Source organism: Topomyia yanbarensis, chromosome 3 (assembly GCF_030247195.1).
Source record: "Topomyia yanbarensis strain Yona2022 chromosome 3, ASM3024719v1, whole genome shotgun sequence".
NCBI lineage: Eukaryota > Metazoa > Arthropoda > Insecta > Diptera > Culicidae > Topomyia > Topomyia yanbarensis.
This window is the reverse complement of record NC_080672.1, coordinates 415,015,981-415,039,772: the sequence shown is the minus strand read 5'-3', so window position 1 is coordinate 415,039,772 and position 23,792 is coordinate 415,015,981. Positions and strand designations below refer to the sequence as shown.

Here is a 23,792-nt window from a genome sequence, read left to right as displayed (position 1 = left end):
TCGCTGGAATGATAGAAAAATATATACATTTTCTTAGGTTCTCCCGGAACAGTTCTCCGGTGGCCAAGATTGGTCCAATTCATGTCTATTTATGAAGGATCAATGGGAAATAGTCATATGTAGCACATTTCAAAATACAATTACTTAAATTTATGGGATGTTTCTTCAAAACTCGTCCGTCACCCCACTGGGATGCCGGATATACCCCAAGGGAATTCGGATTAATTCCGGAACCGGTCCACGGATTTGAACACTACTCGGTATATAGAAACTGGACTAAATTCCAGATCTTTTAAAGCCAGTTCCATCCAATTCGGTCAAAAATTGACGAAATGAGAGCAAAATTTAAACAAAATTTTCAGAAAAATTTTAGCTTGGTACTGTAAAGGTTAACCCAAGTCTCACCGATAACAATAACATCAATACCTAGTTTACATTCATTTACAAAGTAAATCAACTCATCAAACTTTTCATAAACATTAATTCCTCTAACATTCCACTGAACAATATTCAAAAGATTCGTGTCATTTAAATCACATTTTTTATTAAATTCGTGTAAGTTATCATAAAATTTATTTAATATTGAATTGGGTGTAAAATCCATTTTAATTTGATTGATTTCAAAGAATTAAAGGAAAAAAAAACTTATTGTGTGCTTTTCTTCCGCTTAGGCGATGGAGAATGCACAGAAGTTGACGGGCCCTCAAGAGTACACGCTGGTTTCAAAAAAAGTCTCTTCACACGACTGAGATCTTCTCGAGTTTTTACCAACTCGGGCTTACTATTATCATCTTTTATCACTTTTACTAGTATAACACCACCCCTTCCCGCCCAAATGTACTTCACGTTTAACGATTCTTGAGACTCTCTTAGCTCTTTGAGCAATTCCAGAGACAGCGGAGTCAATTCATCGCGCAAGGTCACATTCATAGCTCTTCCGTTAACAACAAACTTGTCATCAAGCAAGGTCGATAATAATTTACCAAATTGTTTCTTCTTGGCAAAAACAGCCTCTTTCGAATCTTTATTAGAAAACACAATTCTGATTGGAGCCAAGCCATTGTTCGGTTTACCACTGACAAAAATTCGCTCAGCAGATACTACTAATCCCGCATTTTCTCTCAACCCTACACAGAGCAGCAGTTTATTAATAAGTTGGGGCACATTTTCACCTGAAACTGTAGGAATACCCCAAACGACAGCATTATTACCCAAGACAGCTTTGTCCGATTTGTCGACATTAGCTTCCAACTTATTAACAGTAACCTCTAGTTGATTTTTTGATTTTTTCAAACGATCTATGTCGGCTTTGAGATTCTCGTTTTCTAATCTGAGATCTTTAAAGTCAGTAACTATTTCATCAAATTTATCGGAAAGGAAAGCCTGCGATTTTTCGATAGTGGTTGTAATCTGCTTAACTTCGGCTGTAACCGCTTGTATTTCCTTAGCTACTGTTTCAGAAATGGTTGCTTTCATTTCAGCAGCAACAGAAGAAATCAATGCACGACTACTATTTTGCATTGTTACAATGCGTTGGTAGATTGCTGAACAATCTGGCGAACAAAAATAATCCGTTTCCCTCAAGCGACGTACCGCATATCCCACAATATTTTTGCATTTAAAATGAGCACTCGAGAAACAGTACATGCAAGTTAAAATTTTCGAACTATCGGCCTCCTTTTTATTACAAATCGAGCAGACAAATTCATCATCGTTATCCATTGTAATCGGTTCAGGGGAGCAAGTTGAAGCAGACTATTTAATGAGACAGAAATGTAAACAAATAAACAATATATTGGCAACACACACTAGAGCAAATCTACGTAAACCACAAAAAATAGTCAATCGCTAAACAGAGTCAATGGAGATGTAGGACTAGAGCAACAGCAGTTAGGTGTAGCCAAAGGTTCCGTGTTCAAAAAAAAAACAGTCATAGGAGTGTGTGAATGTATGCAGTTAACGACAACAGTGTCAATGATACCGTATGGAGTTTGAGTTCCCACAGCTACTCAACAAACGAACGTTGAAGTTTGCTTTCCAGCCTACCAGACTAAATCCACTCAACCACAACCAAAACGATTTGCTCGTTAAGTTGCCGTTTGGGCGGCAATGGAGATCACAAATATGTATGGTGCTGTTGTTACGGAACCACAATGTGTACCGGATTGTCTTCAGACTTTGTTCTACGTTTATCAACTAACCGTTTGGGCAGTAGAAGACACGAAAAGAACTATCGCATGAATCAATCGATATAACAAGGTGTATCTATAGGTGTACTCACAGTTACCTTCTACTCAATACGCAATGTATTCGCTTAGTGGGTTCCTTCACACCAACACAGCAACAACAACACAGCAGCAACAGCAAGCCAAGGCTTGGTTAAAAATTATAGCACAACAATAGACTCTTCTTGAACACGAATGCGGTGGCATATATATTTTATTTTGCAATTAGTGGTCATTCAGACCCTTCTCCACCACAAACTCCACTCAGCTATTAACAAACACGTTATCACTGATCTAAATTACACTTAATCAAGAATAAAATAACTAAAAAAACACTATTAATTTGAAGTTAATCGCGGACTGTATGAAATTAGTGTCAACCAGAAACAACAGTGTTGAACAGTGTTGAACTTACACTCTGATTTGATAGGCCCTACATGCCCACATATCATCAAAGGTTGTTCTTTACACGTATCTTAACATGTTTTAACAGGTGAACATAGCTCTAATCGCAATAGAAAATTTGTTAACTGGATTTTCATATAGAAAAGAATACCAAAACCAAGAAAAAATACTGCTAATTTTCCTTAGTTTTGATATACTTTTCTATATGAAAATCCAGTTAACAAATTTTCTATTACGATTAGAGCTATGTTCACCTGTTAAAACATGTTAAGATACGTGTAAAGAACAACCTTTGATGATATGTGGGCATGTAGGGCCTATCAAATCAGAGTGTAAGTGATCTTCCCATGGATACATAGCAAAAACACGATTTTTGATTGGAGACACCTCTAAATCATGTCCTAATTAAGCCATTTTTGGCGAAAGTTCTTAAATTCACACCTAGAACAAAAATTTGAGCTGACCCATGTATATTTCAAAACTTTTTCAAAATGTGGAGAGGTCTACTGAACAGTATGTTTAAGAGAAGGTACCATCCATAAGAGATTGTCATCTCTGTTTCTGAAAACAGCGAATCCGATTCGTCATAGACGAGTGTTACTCGCCATCTTCACGAGCCAGAGCGACGTATGTTCCCTCATTTGAAAGTAGAAACATCCATATCAGCAGTCTGCCAAAACACTCGATCGAATGATTATTAGTCCTGAGATTCAGAGATCAATGAACCAGCACTCACTCAGATCTCCCACTCTTATCGACCAAGCAAGAGTACGCGCCCATTAGGCTCATCACCCAAGCCCAGCGATTAGCGAAGTTAATTTTCTACCAATTTATACCAAAAATGAATGAAATCTTCCAAAGTTTTGAAAAAAATATTTGTATTATTTGAACGGATCATTCAAAATAATCATTTTTAACCGCCCTATTGAAATGGAAATCATTTTTTCCTAATATCAAACATAAATACAATGTATTAAAATTACTTTTTAAAAAATCTTAGGAACCGTTATAACAATGGCACTTATTTATGAGTCACCCTAATATGTCGTATACATTATTTCTGATATACCTAAATATCATAAACGAATTCAGTGTACACAATTTACCACAAAATATGAGCAGTTGCGACAAAATAGTTATCGTTGAGCCACTTTATTGAATAGTAAATAGTTATATTTTTATTAGGTTATAATATCAAAAATACCAAAATAACATAAAACCCTCTAACCGATACGACAACATTTTGAATTTAGGCCGCCTTTTATTAAATGCCAAGTCACTGTGTTGTGGGCCGGCAAGCACGAGCCGGAAAGATGGGGACGTGTGGTCATCCAACGGACCTGACCGTGGTGCATTTTCTACAGTTGATCCAATTCGAAGCTGATTTCCTTGACTATTTCCAGCCAAAATTACACCGGATGAACGTATGTCAATTTGTTTATATACATTAACAGGTGTTAGTGGGGAGGGGGGTGGAAGATCTTGAATTATGTATACGAAACAGCAAACTACAGGCAGCAAACGGCCCCTAACCAAGCAAAATTGAATGGGGAAAGAAAATATTGGACCAGCCACCCGCCAAGCCACGAAGCAGGGGGTAAATTGTCGAAACGTGTCTCGATAATACTGTTTCTATTGATATAAAAAAGACTACCGCGGGAGACTGGGAGAGAAGAAGCGCGATGAGTTCGGTGGCACGAATTTTCGGATTTGGGCAGAATAAAATGGATTGATATGGGAAACAAAGAAAGTTTACATGTTTTAGCGTGGATAGCAGGCAGAAAATACACACCAGAAAGGAGAGTTTTTTCGATTTGTTAAATATTTAATTTCATCGTTCTCCAATAAACAGTCTCAGTATCCTCAAATATCGGTCCTTTTTTGCAGCTGTGGAGAGGTATTATTCACGTCACTACAGTCGTGATTCGCTGATTGGACCACCGCCCCTGTCTAACTAACGAATTTGATTCGCTAATTGAAACAACTGGCAAAGGTAAAAAACTATGTGTGGTGTAAATACGCCTGTTCATATCATAGATGCTTTTAGTTCGATAATACTCCAGCAGTTAAAAATGTTCAACTAGCGTATCACGATTGTATATCGATAAAATCGTAAAACCATACCCTTAAAAAACGAGAATCGGATTAAAGTGAAGGTGCCTTATAAATTATAAAAAATAAATTCATCTTTGTTCTTATCTTTCTATCGAGGAAAATGGATTGGTTTGAAGCCTTTTCAGGGCCTATGTGCGTAATATGCTAGCACGGCTCTAGGATAAGACATCAATCAATAATGTAGGAAGGATACAAAAACAGATTTGTTGACTCCAATTGTCACATGGCATTATATCTCGAAACTGATCCGGCGTTTCTGTCGCATTGTTGGCCCCTTCGGATCACAATTGGTTGAAGTGATGTACAGCTATAAACACATCACGTAGGGCTCGGATTTGGCAATAGATTAGTTTTGAGAAAAACATGACAAATTGGCCGATTGTCTCTTGTGTGAGTAAGCTGTAAAAACACAGGCGCTTTTGTCCTATAGATTACGATAACACAATTAATTACCGCAAAGTTCGCAAAAACTTCATCCAGAGATAGATTGTTACTGACGAACAACTTTTCAGAACATCACTTTATGACAAGTTTTCGTAGAAAATATGAACAATCTCGTTGCTTGCTTGTTCACCACCATCTCACCGCACTAACAAGATTGGGAGGGCTTCGCTCGACTCGGTTCACAATCTGGTACAATTGAACACAGCATGAAGACAAAACATGGGGTTACCGGTTTTTTTTTGGCAAACCAGCTCGTTCGAGGAATTCCAATTTGAATCTCCAATTTTCCCTGTGGACACCAAACCCTTCTGGCGACTTATCAACTGTCATCAAAAGCCAGCTAAAAGTCGTTTGTAGTCAGCACCACAATACAACCATGCTGTGTTCTGGATACCCTTGAACTGCTGTACGGGAAACTGTTGCGTTTGTGGTTTTTCATCCCCAAGAGAAAAACCATGGTGTAATGCCATTGTAGTGATATAAAGCTTTACGACTTATATTTTTGCTTCTCTGTTGGACTTTGTTTGTTATGCTCAATTATATAATGTATTAGCATGAATTATGATATTCAGTCTTTAATGATGGGGTAATACTTGTTTCGTTCGTTCCTCGCGGGATATAATTTAGTTTATGACATAACGACATCCAAACATATAGCAGATATCAGTTTATGTTTAATTACGTTTTACTTTTTTTACCAGGTGCTACACCTGTGACGTGTATAAAAAATATACTTATTACACTCAAGTTTGAATGAGTGGAGCACCGACTACACCGGTGTGGTGAATAATGTCAAAAAAGAAAATGCCAAGATCTGAAAAAATCCCCCACATTCTGTGCACCCACTATTAGTTCAAGCACAAAATTTAATCACAGGATGCCTTGCTGTTGCAAGAGCAGTTCGCTGGAAGACATTCAAAATAATATTGTTTTTTTGCTAATTAGTGTTTGGTTTATGTTCCACTGTATTTCGTCTCATCAATATACATTCTGCATGATGATGTTTGTTATCAATACGTTCGGATCCAGCACAAATGTGCCGCAGCGGAAGCATTAACACTGCCCCATCCGATGTAATTTTCAACGATGCAAATCAGGTCTCTCGAACCCCCATTAAATTATATAATTAGCTCCGCTGGCCATCCCTGATGGTGGTTGTCCATTATCAGCTTCTGTTTATTCCCGCCACTAATCGCTCATATTTTCCAATGTGTGTACACCGTCCCGATAGGGGACCAACCAATTCCACTGACGGCACCTGATCGCGTGCCTCCCTAATCAATCTGTGATACGATACGGAACAGGCCGGTTTGGCGATGAGTTCACCCACATTGATTATGCCCGCGTGTAATGAGCTGGAACATTTGTGATTTCGTTCGGCGTTGAGTATTGTTTGAAAAATTTGCTGTTGTTTTTTTTTGATAAAGTACCCAAGTGGCTACGTGAGAACAAAAGCAAATCCGTTTATTGTTCATGCTGGAAGTGTGATGCAGCTGCAGCGATTCTCGCAATGGATTACCTACTGGACATTCAGCAGAAGCTACGCGGTTACCTTGTCGATATCGGACTAATCAAATATGTAAGTTTATAACATTTAGCTTGTAGTGTGTTTGAATTAAAAAACAGTAATCAAAACTTACTAGGTAGCCTACCATCATTGAATACTACTGCAGAATATTTTCAGTAGGATGCTTATTTAACATTTTTTTTTCGAATGTTAAGCAATGGAATGGCAAGTAAAAAAAGAGATCCTCTCGTTGTTACTTTTGTGCTTTTGGAATATTTTCACATAATTCTGGTGAATTTTATTAATGTGAGAATGATTAACTACGCAGCAAAGGTACGGCTAGCGTAGTCGGTAAACCAGAATTCTAAGGTTGAACACCTTTGCAACGAAAAACATCAACAAATGCATTATTAGATTGGTCAGCGATAGTGGCAGAACTCAAATCACAACAAAGAAACCTAATCTGCATCGTATGACAACTGATAACCCCCCGGTGAAATGGATTGATTTGAAACAGTTGCAAAATATGCACTTGATGTAATTGAAGTGATGAATACATAACTATATCAAACAAGAGGCTAGGCTGGAAACGATGGATGAGTCAACTAGATAATCTGGACAGATGATTTCTTTCTTGAATCATCAGAATTTAATGTGCTTTTATGCCGATCACGATTATTGCAATGGAGAATATTTGTTGCCTGCCATAGGAAACTTTGCCAATTCTACAACTATTCAGGTTATCTTTTGTGGACGCCCCTATTTTCTATGTATGTTACAAATTGCCCAAATCCATGGTCGTCGGAAGCGGGCTGTTTGCTTGTCCACATGTGTCGTACTAGGCGGGTACTACATTATTGATGTAATAGATTCGCTTGGAACAGATATGCCATACATCGCTTGACTAGATGCCTTCCGAAGCTTTCGGGAATAGTTAAAAAGTTAATAAATGTTATCATAAGGTGATACTTGACAGGACAATGTACAGTAAATAGACCTGTGATTATTAGAGTGGCTCGAAAATGACATTTTTCAGCACAGCACTTTTTGAGTTCCTTTTGTGGTCCCAAATGCCTGTGAAAAGTTTGGGAGCGGTCGGTTGCTTCCCGGGTTTGCGCATTGCGTTTAAAGTTTGTATGGGATTTTATATGGGGAAATCAATTATTTTTACGTTAATAAAGATCGCTATTTCAGTCAATATGAAAAACCAGGTTTATAAAACGATAATTCAAACCTTGTTTAACAACTTTGTCGAAACCGGTAACTAGCTACGAGTTCTCAAAAAATAGTTACAACGATTTTAAAACTTAGGGTTCAATCCAAATGCAGAAATTAATTATTTCCTCCAACACTGTCAGTACACCACGACACCGATACTTTAAACTTGAACAAATGAGTATATATTCATCGCAGAGACTTGGTACCTTTGAATGAAATGTTCAGAATGAATTGCTGAATAACACAGACGTAGTCAGAAAATGAAAAGAAGAGGGAGGGGGAGGCTTGTGTACTCCCCAGTTCCCTTTTTAGATAGTTTAGTATAACATAAGGAGCACATCTTCAACGCAGGTTTGTACCGTCGAATTAAAAATTAATCTTACGTGTTTGAGTGCTACTATTTAAGGGCTCTACTGTTATCTCATTTAAAATGGTACAACGGTTTATAAGTTTTACATATTTTAAAACCCTATTTCTTAGCCGTTCAGAGTCAGAATTTAAAAAAAAATGCATATCCTTAGATTCCTTGAAGTCTCGGAATTGTTTTTTTTTTTGAAGTTTTCGTTTGAGAATCTAGGAACGAAACCAGGATAGTTACTTCAAACAAGCGTTTTTTGATGAAATTAAGTTAGGTTCACGCAAAACAGAGGTGATCTTGGTGGACCAGCAATATACTTCAGGTTAGAACCCAACGCGATTTCCAGACCAGAGTTAGTTTTTGCATCAAGCAAAAATAACATAAATTTGTAGGTGTAAATCCTAAATATTGTAAATGTTTTTTTCCACAACAAAGATTGTAGGATGATTCATATTTAGGTCTCTCAAAATATTAAGAAAGTTCAGTCGTTGACTTTTACAAGGACGTAATGATTCTTTGTCTTATACAAAAAAAAAATCTAAAAAGACTGGGGAGTACACAAGACCCCCCCCCCCCCACCCCCGCTTCTTTTCATTTTCTGACTACGTCTATTTTATTCAGAAATTCATTCTGAACATTTCATTCAAAGATACCAAGTCTCTGCGATGAATATATTCTCATTTATCTAAGTTTTTATTGTCGATGTCGGTGGTGCACCGGCAGTGTTGGAAAAACTAATCAATTTCTGCATTTGGATTTTACCATAAGTTTTAAAATCGTTGTAACTATTTTTTGAAAACTCGTAGCTAGTTACGGTCTTCGACAAACTTGTTAACTTGGTTTGAATTATAGTTTTATGTAGCTGGTTTTTCATTATCAGTGAAATAGGAATCTTTATTAATTAAAATGCAAAATAATTGATTTCCCCATGTAAAATCCCATGCAAACTTTGAACGTAATGCGCAAACCCGGGAAGCAACCAACCGCTACCAAAAACCAAAAACAGGCATTTGGGACCACAAAAGGAACTCAAAAAGTGGTGTGCCCGCTAGTTTAAATCATTTTGAAGTTTTCCCATGCAACCGCGAGCCACTCTAGTGATTATACGTAGGTTTAATATATCATTAGTTTTTTGGCTCCCATTTGTATCTTGAATGATGCTTATGCAGTTTTTGGTTTTAGATCAAAGTCGCTATAGATTCGCTCGAAATTGTCATTTTATTTGGATTTTGTAAACATTAGAGCGAACCTAGAGCGACTCGAACATCAAAAAATTAGAATTGGCTTATAGAGAACCTAACGCTGCAGTGGGTGTTGGTTTCATAGCGTCTGTGACAGTGAACCAGACTAGCCTCTGAACATAAGCTAGTTTTGTTGGGACAGTCTTTTGTCTAACTTTGCACCAATTAGTTCATTGTGGTCCAGTGATGGTCATGTAGGACCAATAAGCTACCCTCGGTTTGAAACCCAAGATTTTTGCGAAGAGTTTACTGCACGTCCAGAGTGCTGTTGTTACCATATTAACAGCTTAATTCAGTGCAGTTTTTGTGTAGGTTGACCTCTAGGCGTTTCGCTTCCTCAGCGTCGTTGATTGCAGTTCCACTGAGAGTTGCGGGAATCAATTTCATTTTTCTCCTGTCGGAAAACGGCAGGTTGAGTTGCTCTTTGAAGCACCAGGTCATTCAGGAGTTAGTTTTGGACTAATTGCATCCGATCACTCAATACAGATTTATGTTTCCACCTCACAATCAGGACTGTATTATCAGCATATTCAACAATCTGGTAACACGATGAGAAGAGGTTCCACTATTCACGACCAGTGGATCAGATGGGGGATAATAACACACCTAGCTAAGGACAGTCTCTATTGACTGCTATAGTTGCTTTCATTTCTTCCGAATGTACTGTGATCTTTCGACTTTTTAGCATTGCAAAAATCAAATCTAAGTCCATACATGAAGGTTACGCGATATTCTCGCTAGTATTGTTCTCGTATTAGCTGAGCTATCAGAGACATTTTTGCGCGGTTTTAGGTGGTTTAAACGTAAAATGAATCTTGACAGTTTTTTGAAGGGCATACTTCAAATGTGTTTTGCATAATTTGATCATAGGAATTACATCCGATTATTTTCTTTTTTCAAAGAAACAGTTGATTTTATGCAATGCATTACTTTATCAAAATTATCCAAGTGATTAATTTACATCGTAAAATCACCAAAAATAGGTCACTAGTTGGTTTAGTTACTGTTTAGATAACTGTTTGTCATGAACTTTAATTCAATTCGAACTCCTAATGCGATAACAACAATGACCCCCGTTAATGCCCGCGATCACATTATACCCATACGTAAGCTTTTAATTTTCTCTTTAAAATGAGTCTGTGCTAGTTTTGCGAAAACTTGCAATAAGCAGTCAATGTTAAAAACTGAATGGAGATGCTTGGTTATTACTAATATTAAATTTGAATGATCACTTTAAGGTTAGAATAATGACACGAATACATGCACAACTTTCAACTAGCATTTAGAGCACGATGTACGAGAGTGATCAAGAGAGAAAAACCGAATTAAAAGTAAGTTTTTTAGATGATGACGGTATTCAGAATATTTAAAATTCTGTAAATATTTTTAACCTATTGAAATATGTCATCAAATGTTTCTAGAACTATTTCTTGATAACTAACATAATAACTGTAAAATTTAGTGAACACAATTGGATTCTAGTCATTTGGTTAACCCATTTTGATCAGAATTTCTATAGTACCCAAATAAAATAGGGCCATTTTTAAATGAATCATATATGCGAAAAAGAGGGTTTTGATTTATATTTTATGTAATGGAAGTAACTTAAAAACACATCTGTGAAAAAATGTTAATCATCCTGTAATTATACATTCTACTAAGACGCTTACAATTTGTTTTAAAAATTAATGACAATGTAGTTTTTGTATTAGGTAACCCTATAATGAATTTAACGTTCTAAAATTAGTCGATCCGTAAAAAATAAATAATTATTTCTGAAGCACCATAATGAGATGTAAATCAATTCGTTTCAACATGAAAAGTAAATTCAGATTAACGTAATTACTATTGAAAAAATCAATATAAAAGACAAAACGCTTATTTTTGAGCCACCCTAATAAGTGGTAAAGTTAAATTCCAATATTTTAATAACTAAAAAAGGAATTCAGCGTACAAAAATTAAGAGCCAACAACAAAATAGTTATTTTTAGCCACCCTAATCTACAATGAAAGTTTTTTTAACGAGGGTTAATATAAAAAACTAAAACAGGTTTTTTATATTATATATCCACCTAGCGGTGCAATTGTGCCTTTCTCATTTCTCTAAACTATGGCACGGAGGCTTTTTATGTTCAACATAATCGTGGAAATGTCCATTGCATTCTTAGTACACTTTGCACTTATACACAATGGCATGCCAGCCACGAACTTGATGAGCTACGTGTCGACGGTGAAACACTTGAAACAAAAAAATATCATACTCCATTAGCCTAATCAGCATTAGATCAATGTTATCTGCTTGCTAACTCATTTTGTCATGCGGGGCTGGGTATGTGAAGAGGGCGAAAGTCCCATGAACGAACGACTCCCCAGCTTAAATTGGTATGCTTTGTGATATAGTGGTGGTTTAAAGATGATGGGGTTGAAAGGGAGGGGTATGAGGGCTGGATGGGGTGGTGGTTTGAGGGGTGATTTAAGGAGATTTTTAAAGGAGGGGCGCGAACAGTAGAGGGGGGGTGTAACCCCTCTCTGTAAACCATCAACTACGCCCCTGTTAAAATCCAGAAACCCTAAACGAGTCGAAAAAAAAATTTGGCCGGGATTAGGTTGACGTTTTTCAGAGTGATTGCATAACCTTTCTATATGAGAAAGGCAAAAATGTGCCAAAATCCAAAAAAGTGAATCGCAGTCAAATTTTTTTTTCGAGTTTGCATCAAATCTCGACGTTTCATGCACATTGAACACATTTAGCATCAAAAATAAAAATTCCATTTTTAATTTTTCCTATAGTTTATATGAGAAATTTCTGTGTGGCCGCACTCTGAAACCCGTAATTCCGGAACCAGAATTCCGATCGATCCAAAATTCAATAGCAGCCGATGGGAAGGTTGCACCTTTCATTTGAGACTAAGCAAATCGGTCCAGCCATCTCTGAGAAAAATGAGTGACATTATTTGACACATACGCACATACATACACACACATACACACACATACACACACATACATACATACACACACACATACAGACTTTTTCCGATCTCGACGAACTGAGTCGAATGGGATATGACACTCGGCCCTCCGGGCCGGAATTAGGTTGACGTTTTTCAGAGTGATTGCATAACCTTTCTATATGAGAAAGGCAAAAACGATTTAGCGCACGAAAATTAATATACAAAATTTTAAGAATAATTTCGATTAAATCGACATTTTTGAGACACCCTAATAAATAGTACATGTTTATTTTTAATGTGTTTTAATATCAAAAACGACTTCAGCGTACGAAAATTACATAAAACCGTTCTATTTTAACCAATACGGCAAAGGTTTGACTTTAGTCTAACTTTTATTCTAAGTCATGCCAGTGTTGTTGTTAGATAGTTTTCATACAATATATGTATAACTTTGAATAAAAAATCGGTATTTATCGGTACTAAAGCTCTTGCAAACCAGTGTTAAATTATAAATATTTTTGAATAAGTATATTAGAAATGTTTGGGTTTTGTTTGTCGTAAGCGGTTGTGCAACTTGAGCTAGTTTTTATCACAAATCAGGCAGAATTGTAGTCGGGATAACTTTTCTCCAGCTTATTGGCGCATTCCCAAGGCTGGATCTAAGGAAGGAATATTAGAAGAATATTATCAGGACCGGAGGATTTGTAGGGTTCACAGGGCTTGATAGCCCATTAATTAAGAGATGGTATGAAAATCTGTCAGGCCAGCACTTGTGACACCTTAAAGATCCTGTTAGGATAGAATAACTGTTAAAAAGCAAATGAAGAAAATCACTTGAATCATTTATATTTGTATCATTTCATCTATGTACCTAATACCTTTAACATTTTTGGGGTTATTTTGGTTGTTTATTTGGCACGCCATCTTACCAAGGTTACGACATCTACAGCCTCGTGATTGGGCTGAATATAGTTGACAGGACACCGTCTCTTCGAATTGCCCATTCTGGGACGGACACTGTTTTGAATCGCTCCTAACATAAAGAACAAAGACTTTGATTTTCCTCTTTCCTGTTAGCAAACGATCAAAGATTCCCCCATCAAAGAATAGAAATTCTGTTTCAGAGGTGAATAATTACATTACGCGGTCTCATACTCTCATGTCGCACATGATACAGTTTCGCCAACCAAATTATGCGAAAAAGTTTTGAAAAGGAATCGTTTGTGCGAGTGGAACAAAATAAAACCAAACATAAAAACAGAGCTGGTGCGGTATCTGCAATGTTCACTGTAAACTCGTACCGAGCGAGTAAGAGTTCGGTACTGTATGCGAACCTAATATTTTTGCACCCGGTAGTGTGGTTCATTAGAAGACATTGTGGTTTGTTCATAGCTCCCTTGCCTGGGGCATTTTTAATAGCGGGTTTCGCAACCAACTGAAATTAATGGTAAGGCATCGTAATAAAACTTTGGTGAGCCAGAAGGAGGGGATTCGCGAGACAGTAGATCTTTTGGAGATATATTACGAGCAGTACGTGGCACGTAAGAAATTATTATCTGTGCAGTACATTTACCGAGTGCTACGGAAAAGAATTAATTAATACAGATTTTTAGTGTGTGTGTGTGTGTGTGTGTGTGTGTGTTAACCATCCTAACTCCCACTAACTGGTAGTGATTTACAAAAAAAAGATGTTTGCATGTATTTTAACATATCCATGCAAATAACTTGGTTCAAGGATTTAGGTAGGTGTTAGCTCAATTGACTTTCCGATTACCCATTTCGTGTACAGCGCCAGACATGTTCCGAGGTCATCGTTCCATCAACCAGCCCCGCCTTACTGTAATGTTTGTATCAAATGGATTATAACATTACAATAAGACTTTCGATTCCTTACATGAGGTAAGAAATCGACGCGTATTTAGTGTATTTATTTGATCTTTGTATATATAAATTAGAATGTCTGTAGAAAAATATACCAGTTTTTCTATTTCCTTCCTCATTTCCTACTTACGCGAGTGACTGATACTTGCTTATCCATTTTTCGTCCCATTCCAAACCTTCTCCAGATATCCTCAAAATCTCCAGCTTCTTTCTCACGCATCAAACAGCCCGAGCAATCCTTTCTCTTGCTCACGTTTGCAAGTACAGCGCAATTTATCAACAACAGTATGCATGCAGCAGATACAGAAGACTCCACTGGCCACGCACGTGGTCCTGACCCGTAAAAGGTTTGGAAAATGTCGGAAGAAAAAGGAAAACTGACCGGCAGGTTTCCGAATGTGGAACTAAGAAATTGGTGCGACACCTATCGGGCGATAGCTACGGGTGACGCGGTGATAATATGGAATCGCCACTTTTTTTCAACAAGTGACGCCGAAAAATTTTCACTTTTTGGGAAAGATTTATCACTGGGAAAAAACACTTTTTGCGAGTTTTTGATCTCCACTATTATTATTTACGTTGTTAAAACACTTTTTTCTTCCCCGCATCGGGAATAGACGGCCCGTATTGCGGGGGAGCACTTTTGACACTAATGCTGTGTGGATTTGAATCACTTTACGCCGGGATAAAAACTCCAAAAAAATCACTGAATTCCACTTCCGATTTACGAAAACTGTTCACCGAGTCGTTCTTCGTATTTAAAAACACTTTTGTTTGATAATCCGTACCGAAAAACTACGATTTTGGACCGACTAGCGAGGAGCTCAAAAACAGTCGACCGATCGCGGCTATGGTACACACTCTGCTCCAATTAATTAATACAGATTTTTAGTAAGCTTAAATTGTGAAATGAAGTCTAAGAGATTCCAATCAAAAAACTTTCTTTGTTTATTGTATTGTGCGGCCCTAAAAAAGACCGATATGTGGGTCGATACACAGCAGAAGTTATTTGGAGCTGGTATGTATACTGGCAGCACCGATCAATCATGGCGTAGATAATTACTTTTTTTTACAAAAAACATTATTTAAGTTACTCTCACATTTTATGGAATTTATTGCAAAATTGCTGCACATATCTTCTATCAAATAATGTAAAATTCTAATGATTTCGTGTAGTGCATCGAAAATAATTCGCGCTCAAAAAACGATTTGAAACGTTGAAAATATTCTGTTTCAAAATCCAATGAGAACATTTATCGTCGATAAACTATTAGTCTATTAGGAAAGTGTGTCCCATATTTATTCGTTCACTGCATTAAAATTTTCTGAGTTTTTTAAGGCTTTCAGGGGCTACATTACTGTAGAGCACGAAAAATATGCATATTTCGAGAAATAGTTTCTCTATTTAGAGCGTCTTGGTGGAATGGTGAAAATAAAAAATAGAAAAATGTCTCAGTAACGGGCCTTACAGATCAAGAAGATTTTGAACACACTCCCAGATATGATGAAACGAGTAGACAAAATCATCAAGGAATGTAAACCAGTCCAAGTAGCATTAATCAGTAAAATTTGAGTACCAAAATTCGTACTCCCCAGAATTACCTACATAAACCAAGAAATGAGATGAGATAGATTGTTTCAGCCGTTGGAGCACCAACTGAGAAATTAGTCAAACGGTTGGTAGAAGAATTCCAAGCCACGCCAACAAGCACAGCATTATTTCGAAGCGTCCTAGTAAAAGAGTCCATCTATCTTCTGGAATAATTTCTTTAACAAAGCAACAACAACGGATGGAAGAACAAGGTACGGTGTTACCTGAAACTGACGCGACTGTGCATGGAGATACGTCGACGACATATTCGGCATCATCAAATCTGAGAAGGTACCAAAGCTATTAGAATCTATCAACTACATTCACAGTTCTGAGCGAAGATATAGAATATACAGTTAATTCAGACGTTATTGCTACAGAAGACAAACCATCGAAAGAAAAAGCAACAAAAAATCTCGAAAAGAAAAAAACAAAAGTGGAAAAGAGCTGGGGTCACAACTAAACAATATCGACCTTTTTGCCACAGGAATATGAAATTTTTTTCGTTTTGATATGACTGAGGAAAATTGATAACTGGCCTTCGATCACTCTCGCGAATGGTCAATTGTCAACCCACATACTTGACTGATGTCATCACTCCATTCAGAGAAGACCATGCGTCCTCCCCACGAACACTTTATTCCCGTGGATTGATTCCCTAGAAGCAAATAAACATATAAATTAGCTTAGTCTAAAGCAATGTCAGCCCGTTTAGCATCTCCCGCCGGATACGCCCTCACTTGCATTACCATCAAAACAATTTGAGATACTTTTATTTAAACTAAGAGAAAAATTAAAAATAAATATTTACAAAAGAATTACAATACATTGATTTTGGGGGTTTTGTCACTCGTCGTGCCACTGTGAGTCAGCACAAATCATCCTATTTCCAGTAGAACTGCAACATGTGTGTATTAAGTTGGAGATGGTCGTGGTCGATTAGTGACCTGTACGATGAAGATGCAATTCGAATCTAAGGATTCCACTCAACCATTTACGGCAAGGACTAAAAGTAACTCAATCTGGCCTCAGCTTGAGGAATGAGGTATGATATTTTACACGGAGAAATATTCTGATGAACACTTAGAGAAACTTGGATATTCACGTTCTCGTCGACGCATACAGTCTCCACAATGACCTTCAAAGGACCGAATTGTGAGGGTAAAATTAGTACAAAATTGTGCAGCGTCACCGGTTCCAAACGTTAGACATACTGGTAACTGAACCATGCAAAAATTCATCAAACGAAGAATGATATGTTGGAGATAACTAGAGGGCAAATAATGCTGTGGATGTGGGTTGTGTTGTCTTTCTGAAAGTCGAAAGCGCCTGACCAAATTGAAGCAATAATACACAAGGTGATCGGAATGAGCTGAAAACAAGTATCCGGACAAGTCAAATGGGTTAAAGAAACTTCACATAGGGGAACTGGGGGCAAGTCCGACACCTTAAGCGCAATCATTTTTCTAAAATACCAAAAAGCTCCAAAAATTGTATATTCTGTGCGTAATACTTGTTTCCATAGTTCTTAACAAGATATAATTTTTTAGGCGTTTCAAAAAATTGGATTCATTAAAAATTATTGGTTGCCAAAAAATGGAGAAAAATAACATTTTAAAAACGCTGCGGGTAAGACCGACACCTTGAAGTGGCACGAGCATCACCCTTGTTAGCTTTCTTTTTGTCCAATTTTTTCATTAAAAATGTGTTGTGTATGTGCGATAAAGTGTAACTATGTGTATATGAGTATGTGTGATACAAATGCATACTTTCTAGAATTTCATCGCGTAGCAAGAGGAAAAGAGGAAGGTGTGAATAAATAATGTTCAACACTTGGTGTGTATTATGGTAAAGATTTTCCCTCTTAATCTTTTCAAGCTTTATTAGCGCTTGTGAAGCCATTCTAAGAAGTAAGATCCGTTCTGAAAGAAGAATATATCCCCTGTTACTAAGATTCATTCACTTAGAAGTAACATACGCTTTTGTAGTAAGCTATCCGATTCGTGTTATGATTTTTCGGAACTCTGTTGATCAACAATCTGGCAGTCGATGGAAATTGTTATTTAATATCATTTTGGAATCTCATATTAGATTATCCTTTTTCCTTTCGTTTTATAATAAAACTATAATACTGACAAGGAATAAATGCAAATACTAGAGCTTCCGTATATTTCAAATATTAACATGATGTTATAAAAGTAGAATACCATAAACAACTTCCAGTCGTTCTCATTGAATCAAAAATGAACTCAACCATAAATAAAGAGCGTGTCGATCTTACCCCTCCTAAAACTGTCGGTCTTACCCCAACAGTGCACATTTTTTAAAATGCTCAATAAACAGTGTTGGAATACTCAAACTTATCCTCAACGCAGATAAAGAATGATATGAAGAGTAGATTAGAATGTGCGGCAAAAATACTGGTGATTTAACAGCCTTTGTGCTGTTAAAACCTTAAAGTGTTTCAACTAAAAATAACATCCAAGTGCGCATCAACTTTGTTTTCGCATGTTTTGTTTATTTTGTGACGTTGGATGAATCTATATGGCATCTGTGTGTCCCGAAATGCTCAAAATAATCGTACTAATGATATTATTATTGATAATCCTGTTATTATTGTATGATTCAAAATTTGATATCTGGGAAAAGTCGTGGGGTGTCGGGCTTACCCACGGTGTCGGACTTGCCCCCAGTTCCCCTACTTGATTGCAGAATTGTGGCGTGCCTCTTCTTAATACAGTCGACGGAGTATGTCTAGATCAGAGAACTGCGCTCGTTTGCTTCCGACAAGTACGATCGAGGATAGATATTTAAGTAACAATCCGTTAGTCACCTGGTGACTGATCCTCTATATGTGGATTACTACAACGCGAACGATTCCGTGAAACAAACCAAATCACGGTAGATTGCTACAACAGAAGTATTTATTGTGTATTTCCACAACACAACTGTAATCATGTGATGTACGTTTATACTGGAAATTAATTTATCTTTCAGAGAACCCGAAATGTTGTCCTTCGCCATTTTTGTACAACATCCGGAAAAGCCTAAACACGCTGTATTATAATCACCAACAGCGGATCACAAAAGCTGAACCTGGGACATGCCCATAACTCCAATCCTACGGTCGTCTGCGAAGCAATATATATCCATTTCCATATAGATTCGCTAACCAGTGAAAGGGCAAAGCTCATAATTCTCCGACCGTGGCTAATTTTTTTAAGTCCTTTTAGTCAACCTCGGCCTTCGGCACGAAAAGACCTTCAACTCAGGGACGCCTACTGTTGTAATTCAAAAAATCACTTTGCGGCTGATTGTTTAACACTGTGTTCAGTATCAAGAATGCCAATACATTGAAGTCTTTTTTGTGCGGTTTTTATTTATGCGGTTTTTTATGCGACTTTTTTATGCGGATTTTCAAAGTTATGCGGTTTTTATGCAGATTTTCAAAACTATGCGATTTTTTGCGCGGATTTTCAAAGTTATTCGATTCTTTTTATGCAGCCTCCTTTTAATTTTTAGGGCATCACCTGAAGCGAATTTTATCGAAAGATAGATCCTCGTTAATGCACATGCGCAAACAAAAGACATAAAATGGTCATATTTTTATTTTAGATTATTAATTACTATAAAATAAAAACAGAAAGTGACTGAAAACCTTTTTACCTTTCTCATAATAAAGGTTATGTAATCGGCAGGAAATTTGACTTTTTAGCCGAGGCCCGCAGGGTCGAATATTTTATACCATTCGACTCAGTTCGGCGAGATCGGAAAAAAATCTCTATGTGCGTGTATTTTTTTACTTGGTGGTAAAACGTAGACCCAGCACACATTCAGTAGTTAGACCATATTACCGATTTCGTCCATCGTGTGCCAGAGTGAGGGACTCTGAACAGGGAAGATAACTCTGAACTCCCCCAAGAAATCCGACATTTGCCTGACCCCCGGATTCCATTAGAAATGACTACCTCTTGGGGGGGTAGGCGTGCTAATGCACTTCACTTGATTCCAGGTCTAGCTGGTCGTGCTAGATTTCGCTGGTCTCATAACTGCCATATCAGTCCTGCACGGCATGATATTCTACATGCCCTCCTCTCTACATTGACCAGTTGGATGCCGTGGTCGATCCAGCGGTTCCGATTGGAGGGTGGCTTCCGGTTCACTGGTGCCCCGACGACACTGTACTGGTGGTTTGTCGCGTTCGGTGCTACTCGGCGTTCCCCCACGAAAAAATGTCTCCCGCAACCGGTGACGGACGCGATATTCTTCCTTCGATGCAGTCCGGCAGAATGCCGAGGTCAGTCCAGCGATTCCGGGTGGAGGATTGCGGCCAGTTCAACAATGCCCCGACGATTCAAGCCGGCGATTCGCTACGGACTACTCGGAATAGTCCCCGACGGTGGATCTTTCCTACTCCGACGAAGAGTTCCCCGGCTGTGGAAGACCTTCCGAAACCGATACTACCCGGGCAGATGCCGAGGTCGGTCCTGCGATTCTGGGTGGAGGGTGACTTCCAGTTGACAGGCGCCCCGACAACCATTTGCCGGTGCTACTTCCCGATCTACTGGAACTAGTCCCCGGCGGTGGGCCTAGTCTACTCCGACGGACAAAATTCCCGGCGTTGAAATTTCTCTCGAAATGTGTTATTTCGATGCTGGTCGGTTAAATGCCGAGGTCAGTCCTGCGATTCCGGGGAGTTACTTTGACTTTACGCTTGTCCGGACATACCGCACACTCAGGTGATTCGCATTTAATGCCAAAAGATCCTGACTCCTGCGTTGCAGAAGACAAAGAGTTAAGTAGCCGGGTAACGCAAAGCTTGCTCATAATACCCTACTCCACGCTTTTCTAAACTTTCTTACCTCAAATCCTTGCTGTTCCTTGAGTACTACCCAAGTAACAATTGAAGTTTTATAGCTTGCTACAAGTGCAATCTAAGTTTTATTGGTGGCTATAAAACTACCGTAAAACCTCATTTTTTATTCATTTCGTTTATTTGATAGGCACAAATGCGTTAGCTTGGCGGTGCAAAATTCTTTTGTTTTTACATTTTGGATATTTTAAAACTAGGAGGTTACAATGTTGAAATATTTTTTTATAAAAGAGAAAAATTTTACAACTATCTTAAGACTAGAAATAAGATTCTATATAAATACAAGAGAGGGGGCAGAAGATTTTTTTTATGAAAAATTTTAAAACAAGGAATTCAATAGTAATAGTTTTTTAGGAACTGTTTAAAGTTGGTCGGTGTTAGGTCAAACCGGACTAAGTGACAGTGCATTGATTTCGAGAAAAACGCGTTTAAAGTTTGAATCGCAGCATCCTTTACATTATAATTGGAAAATAATTTTTACCATAATTCTTGTTTATTGTTTCATATTTCAAATCTGGTAAAAGTGGAATGTAGATGAATAAACTCTTTATCCAGTGCTATCATTAACTCATTTTTTGATGTTTTGCGATTTGGTCCGGTCTGACTTAACACCGACTAGTTATCTTAAAACTAACAATATAGATTGGTACACAAAAGGAGGAAAAATATTTATGAAAAATTTCACCGATGTTTTAAAACTAGGGATACAATTCTATTTACAAGATGGGGGACAATAGTTTTAACAACGAGGTAAAATTACAACTATCTTAAAACTAGGAATACGGAATACAAATTTGATTTTTATCGGAGACTTATGCTTAGTGAAAATATTCAGAGGGGGGGTTATTTCCAAAATCGGTGTAGAAGCAGTTGAATCAAGGACAGGGGACAGAAGGCGTAGATGGTGACCGGGAGAGAAGAGCAAAACTTGCAACTTTCGGACAAACGGGAGATCAGCGAAACAAATTAGCGCCTCAGCCTAGTAGGTCGGATTGGCGGATGGTATTCTTCGGACCCGCGGGGAATCCTTCAAAAGTCATCGGACCTCGAGTCGCTCTCGCTTCAGTTTCCGTAGTGGTAAGGGCGATAAAACCTCATTTGTTACTAGGGTATGGCTCTTAATATTGAAAAATATTTCACACCTTGTATTTTTATACGGATTTTCAAACTTATGCGCTTTTTTATGCGGATTTTCAAAGTTATGCGGTTTTTTTATGCCGTTTTTTATGCGGTACGTATCCCCCGCATAAAAAACTTCAGTGTAGATGTTTTCCGGTTCGGTGAGCAATCAAAAACTAGCTTACTTTAAGATATTTCATAGCGCTAGCAAAACGTACACGTCAAAAATGGTGGGTGGCCCACAACTGGGGACACTCCCCTACATTATTATACAATCGAGTATAAGTGAATAAATTAGGATTCTGCGAATTCATTATGGGAAAAGGGCTGTACACATGCTTCTACAGTGATGCGTAATAAATTATTCATATAGAGTAGGTGTGTGAGTTGCGTTTCCGATAAGAACTCGTATCGAAATGTGGTGTGTTGGTACCATTTGGTGGGTTTGAATTATTCTATAAAATTGAAGAATAAATATGGCAAAATCCATTCGTTGATTCTCTGTGCAATTTCGCTTGTTCTGGTCAAACTATGAGTTATATAGTCATTATGCTCATGCGAAATGGAAGAATAAATATGTCAAAGGAGCTTGAAGTTATATTTGTAAAATGATTTCCATGGAGACTTTGAAAAGAATCTGATGCGACAATCAAATTTCAATTAAAATAAATCACTATAAATACAAACGGTTTCTTTAAATGAGTAAATCCGCTACGGAACAAAATTTTAACCAAATTCAGTAACAACAAACATCACAGCAGTTGAACAATTGTTTATCTTGCCCAAAGCAAATTGGATTCAATCACAAAATCTCGACTGCCAGTTCATACAGATAACCTCCACTGTCACTCATTCGCATGACTGTTTGTGCCGAATATAACAAGGTCATCCATAAATTGTATCACGTAGTTAATTGGGGTATGAATAATTGTGATATATGGGGGCAATCGTGATATGTTTTTATTCGGATGAAAAATAAATACGACAACAAAAACCAAAAAATACAATATGTTTTATTATTTGAATGAATTGCAACAATCAGCGACAAAGTGGGAAGGAGCGATGAATAATCAACCATTCTTGCGTAGCAAACTTTATGGATTGTAATTTCAAATGAACTAGATTAGTATCTGTGAATAGCAACATTTACAATGTGCAGGTACGTAGATACGTACCAACATACTACCATCACCAGGTGCGGTATTTTACGCTTGTATCACCCAGCTGCTTGTTTCGCGGTTATTTACAAATATAGTAATAACTTGAACGGGGCGATAAAATAATAAATCCGCCAAATGTAAATATAAGTATAGACTAGAGGCTGATTGGGAGGTGCTGGGATAGCTAGAAGTTTATCGCACCTCCGCATTTCATGAACTAACAGATGGGGCCAGTTCTGGGTGCTTTCCGATTGCGTGTGCTGCGAACAAAGGGGTAGGGTGTTGAGCACATGTTTGCATTTATTCTATTATTGACATTTTATCTAGTTTGACCTATTACGGAGAACTGCGTCTTCTATACTCTGTTCAACGCATTGCCTCAGATAATGAAGGGTGACACTTGGTAAAAAGTTTTACCTCGGTTAACCCTAAGGAGGTCGCGTTTTGCACTGATTTCTGATCGTTATGAAATTCTAGCGAAATCATCTTAGAGCTCCAGGCGGTCAGTTGAACGTAGATAATGACTATACTGCCGGGGGGTTAAACGAGGGAATTTAACATTTCCACCCCTGTTGATTGGGGACGAATCAAGTAAATTGTTACTGATTATAATTAATGAAATAGTGCGCCACCCTGTTGAATCGGTTTGAAATAAGTGAATCACCCCTTGTGTAAACGGATCACGCCACCTATCAGCCGCT

The 23,792-nt window shown here is 37.7% G+C and overlaps 1 protein-coding gene across 7 annotated transcripts in view; it reads left to right on the top strand.

The window, feature by feature from the left end:
* Positions 1 to 23,792, top strand: part of LOC131690754 (lysophospholipid acyltransferase 6) — a 143,567-nt gene that overhangs the window by 94,763 nt on the left and 25,012 nt on the right. For 2 of the 7 annotated variants that reach the window (XM_058976733.1, XM_058976727.1), the window contains exon 2: positions 6,617 to 6,768. The exons of 4 other annotated variants lie outside the window; for them this stretch is intronic. In XM_058976733.1, coding sequence (XP_058832716.1) covers positions 6,700 to 6,768 — 69 coding nt within the window. In that variant the 5' untranslated portion in view covers positions 6,617 to 6,699. Of the gene's footprint in view, positions 1 to 6,493; positions 6,769 to 23,792 lie in introns of all 7 variants that reach the window. One more of the 7 variants, XM_058976732.1, reaches the window with a different exon arrangement.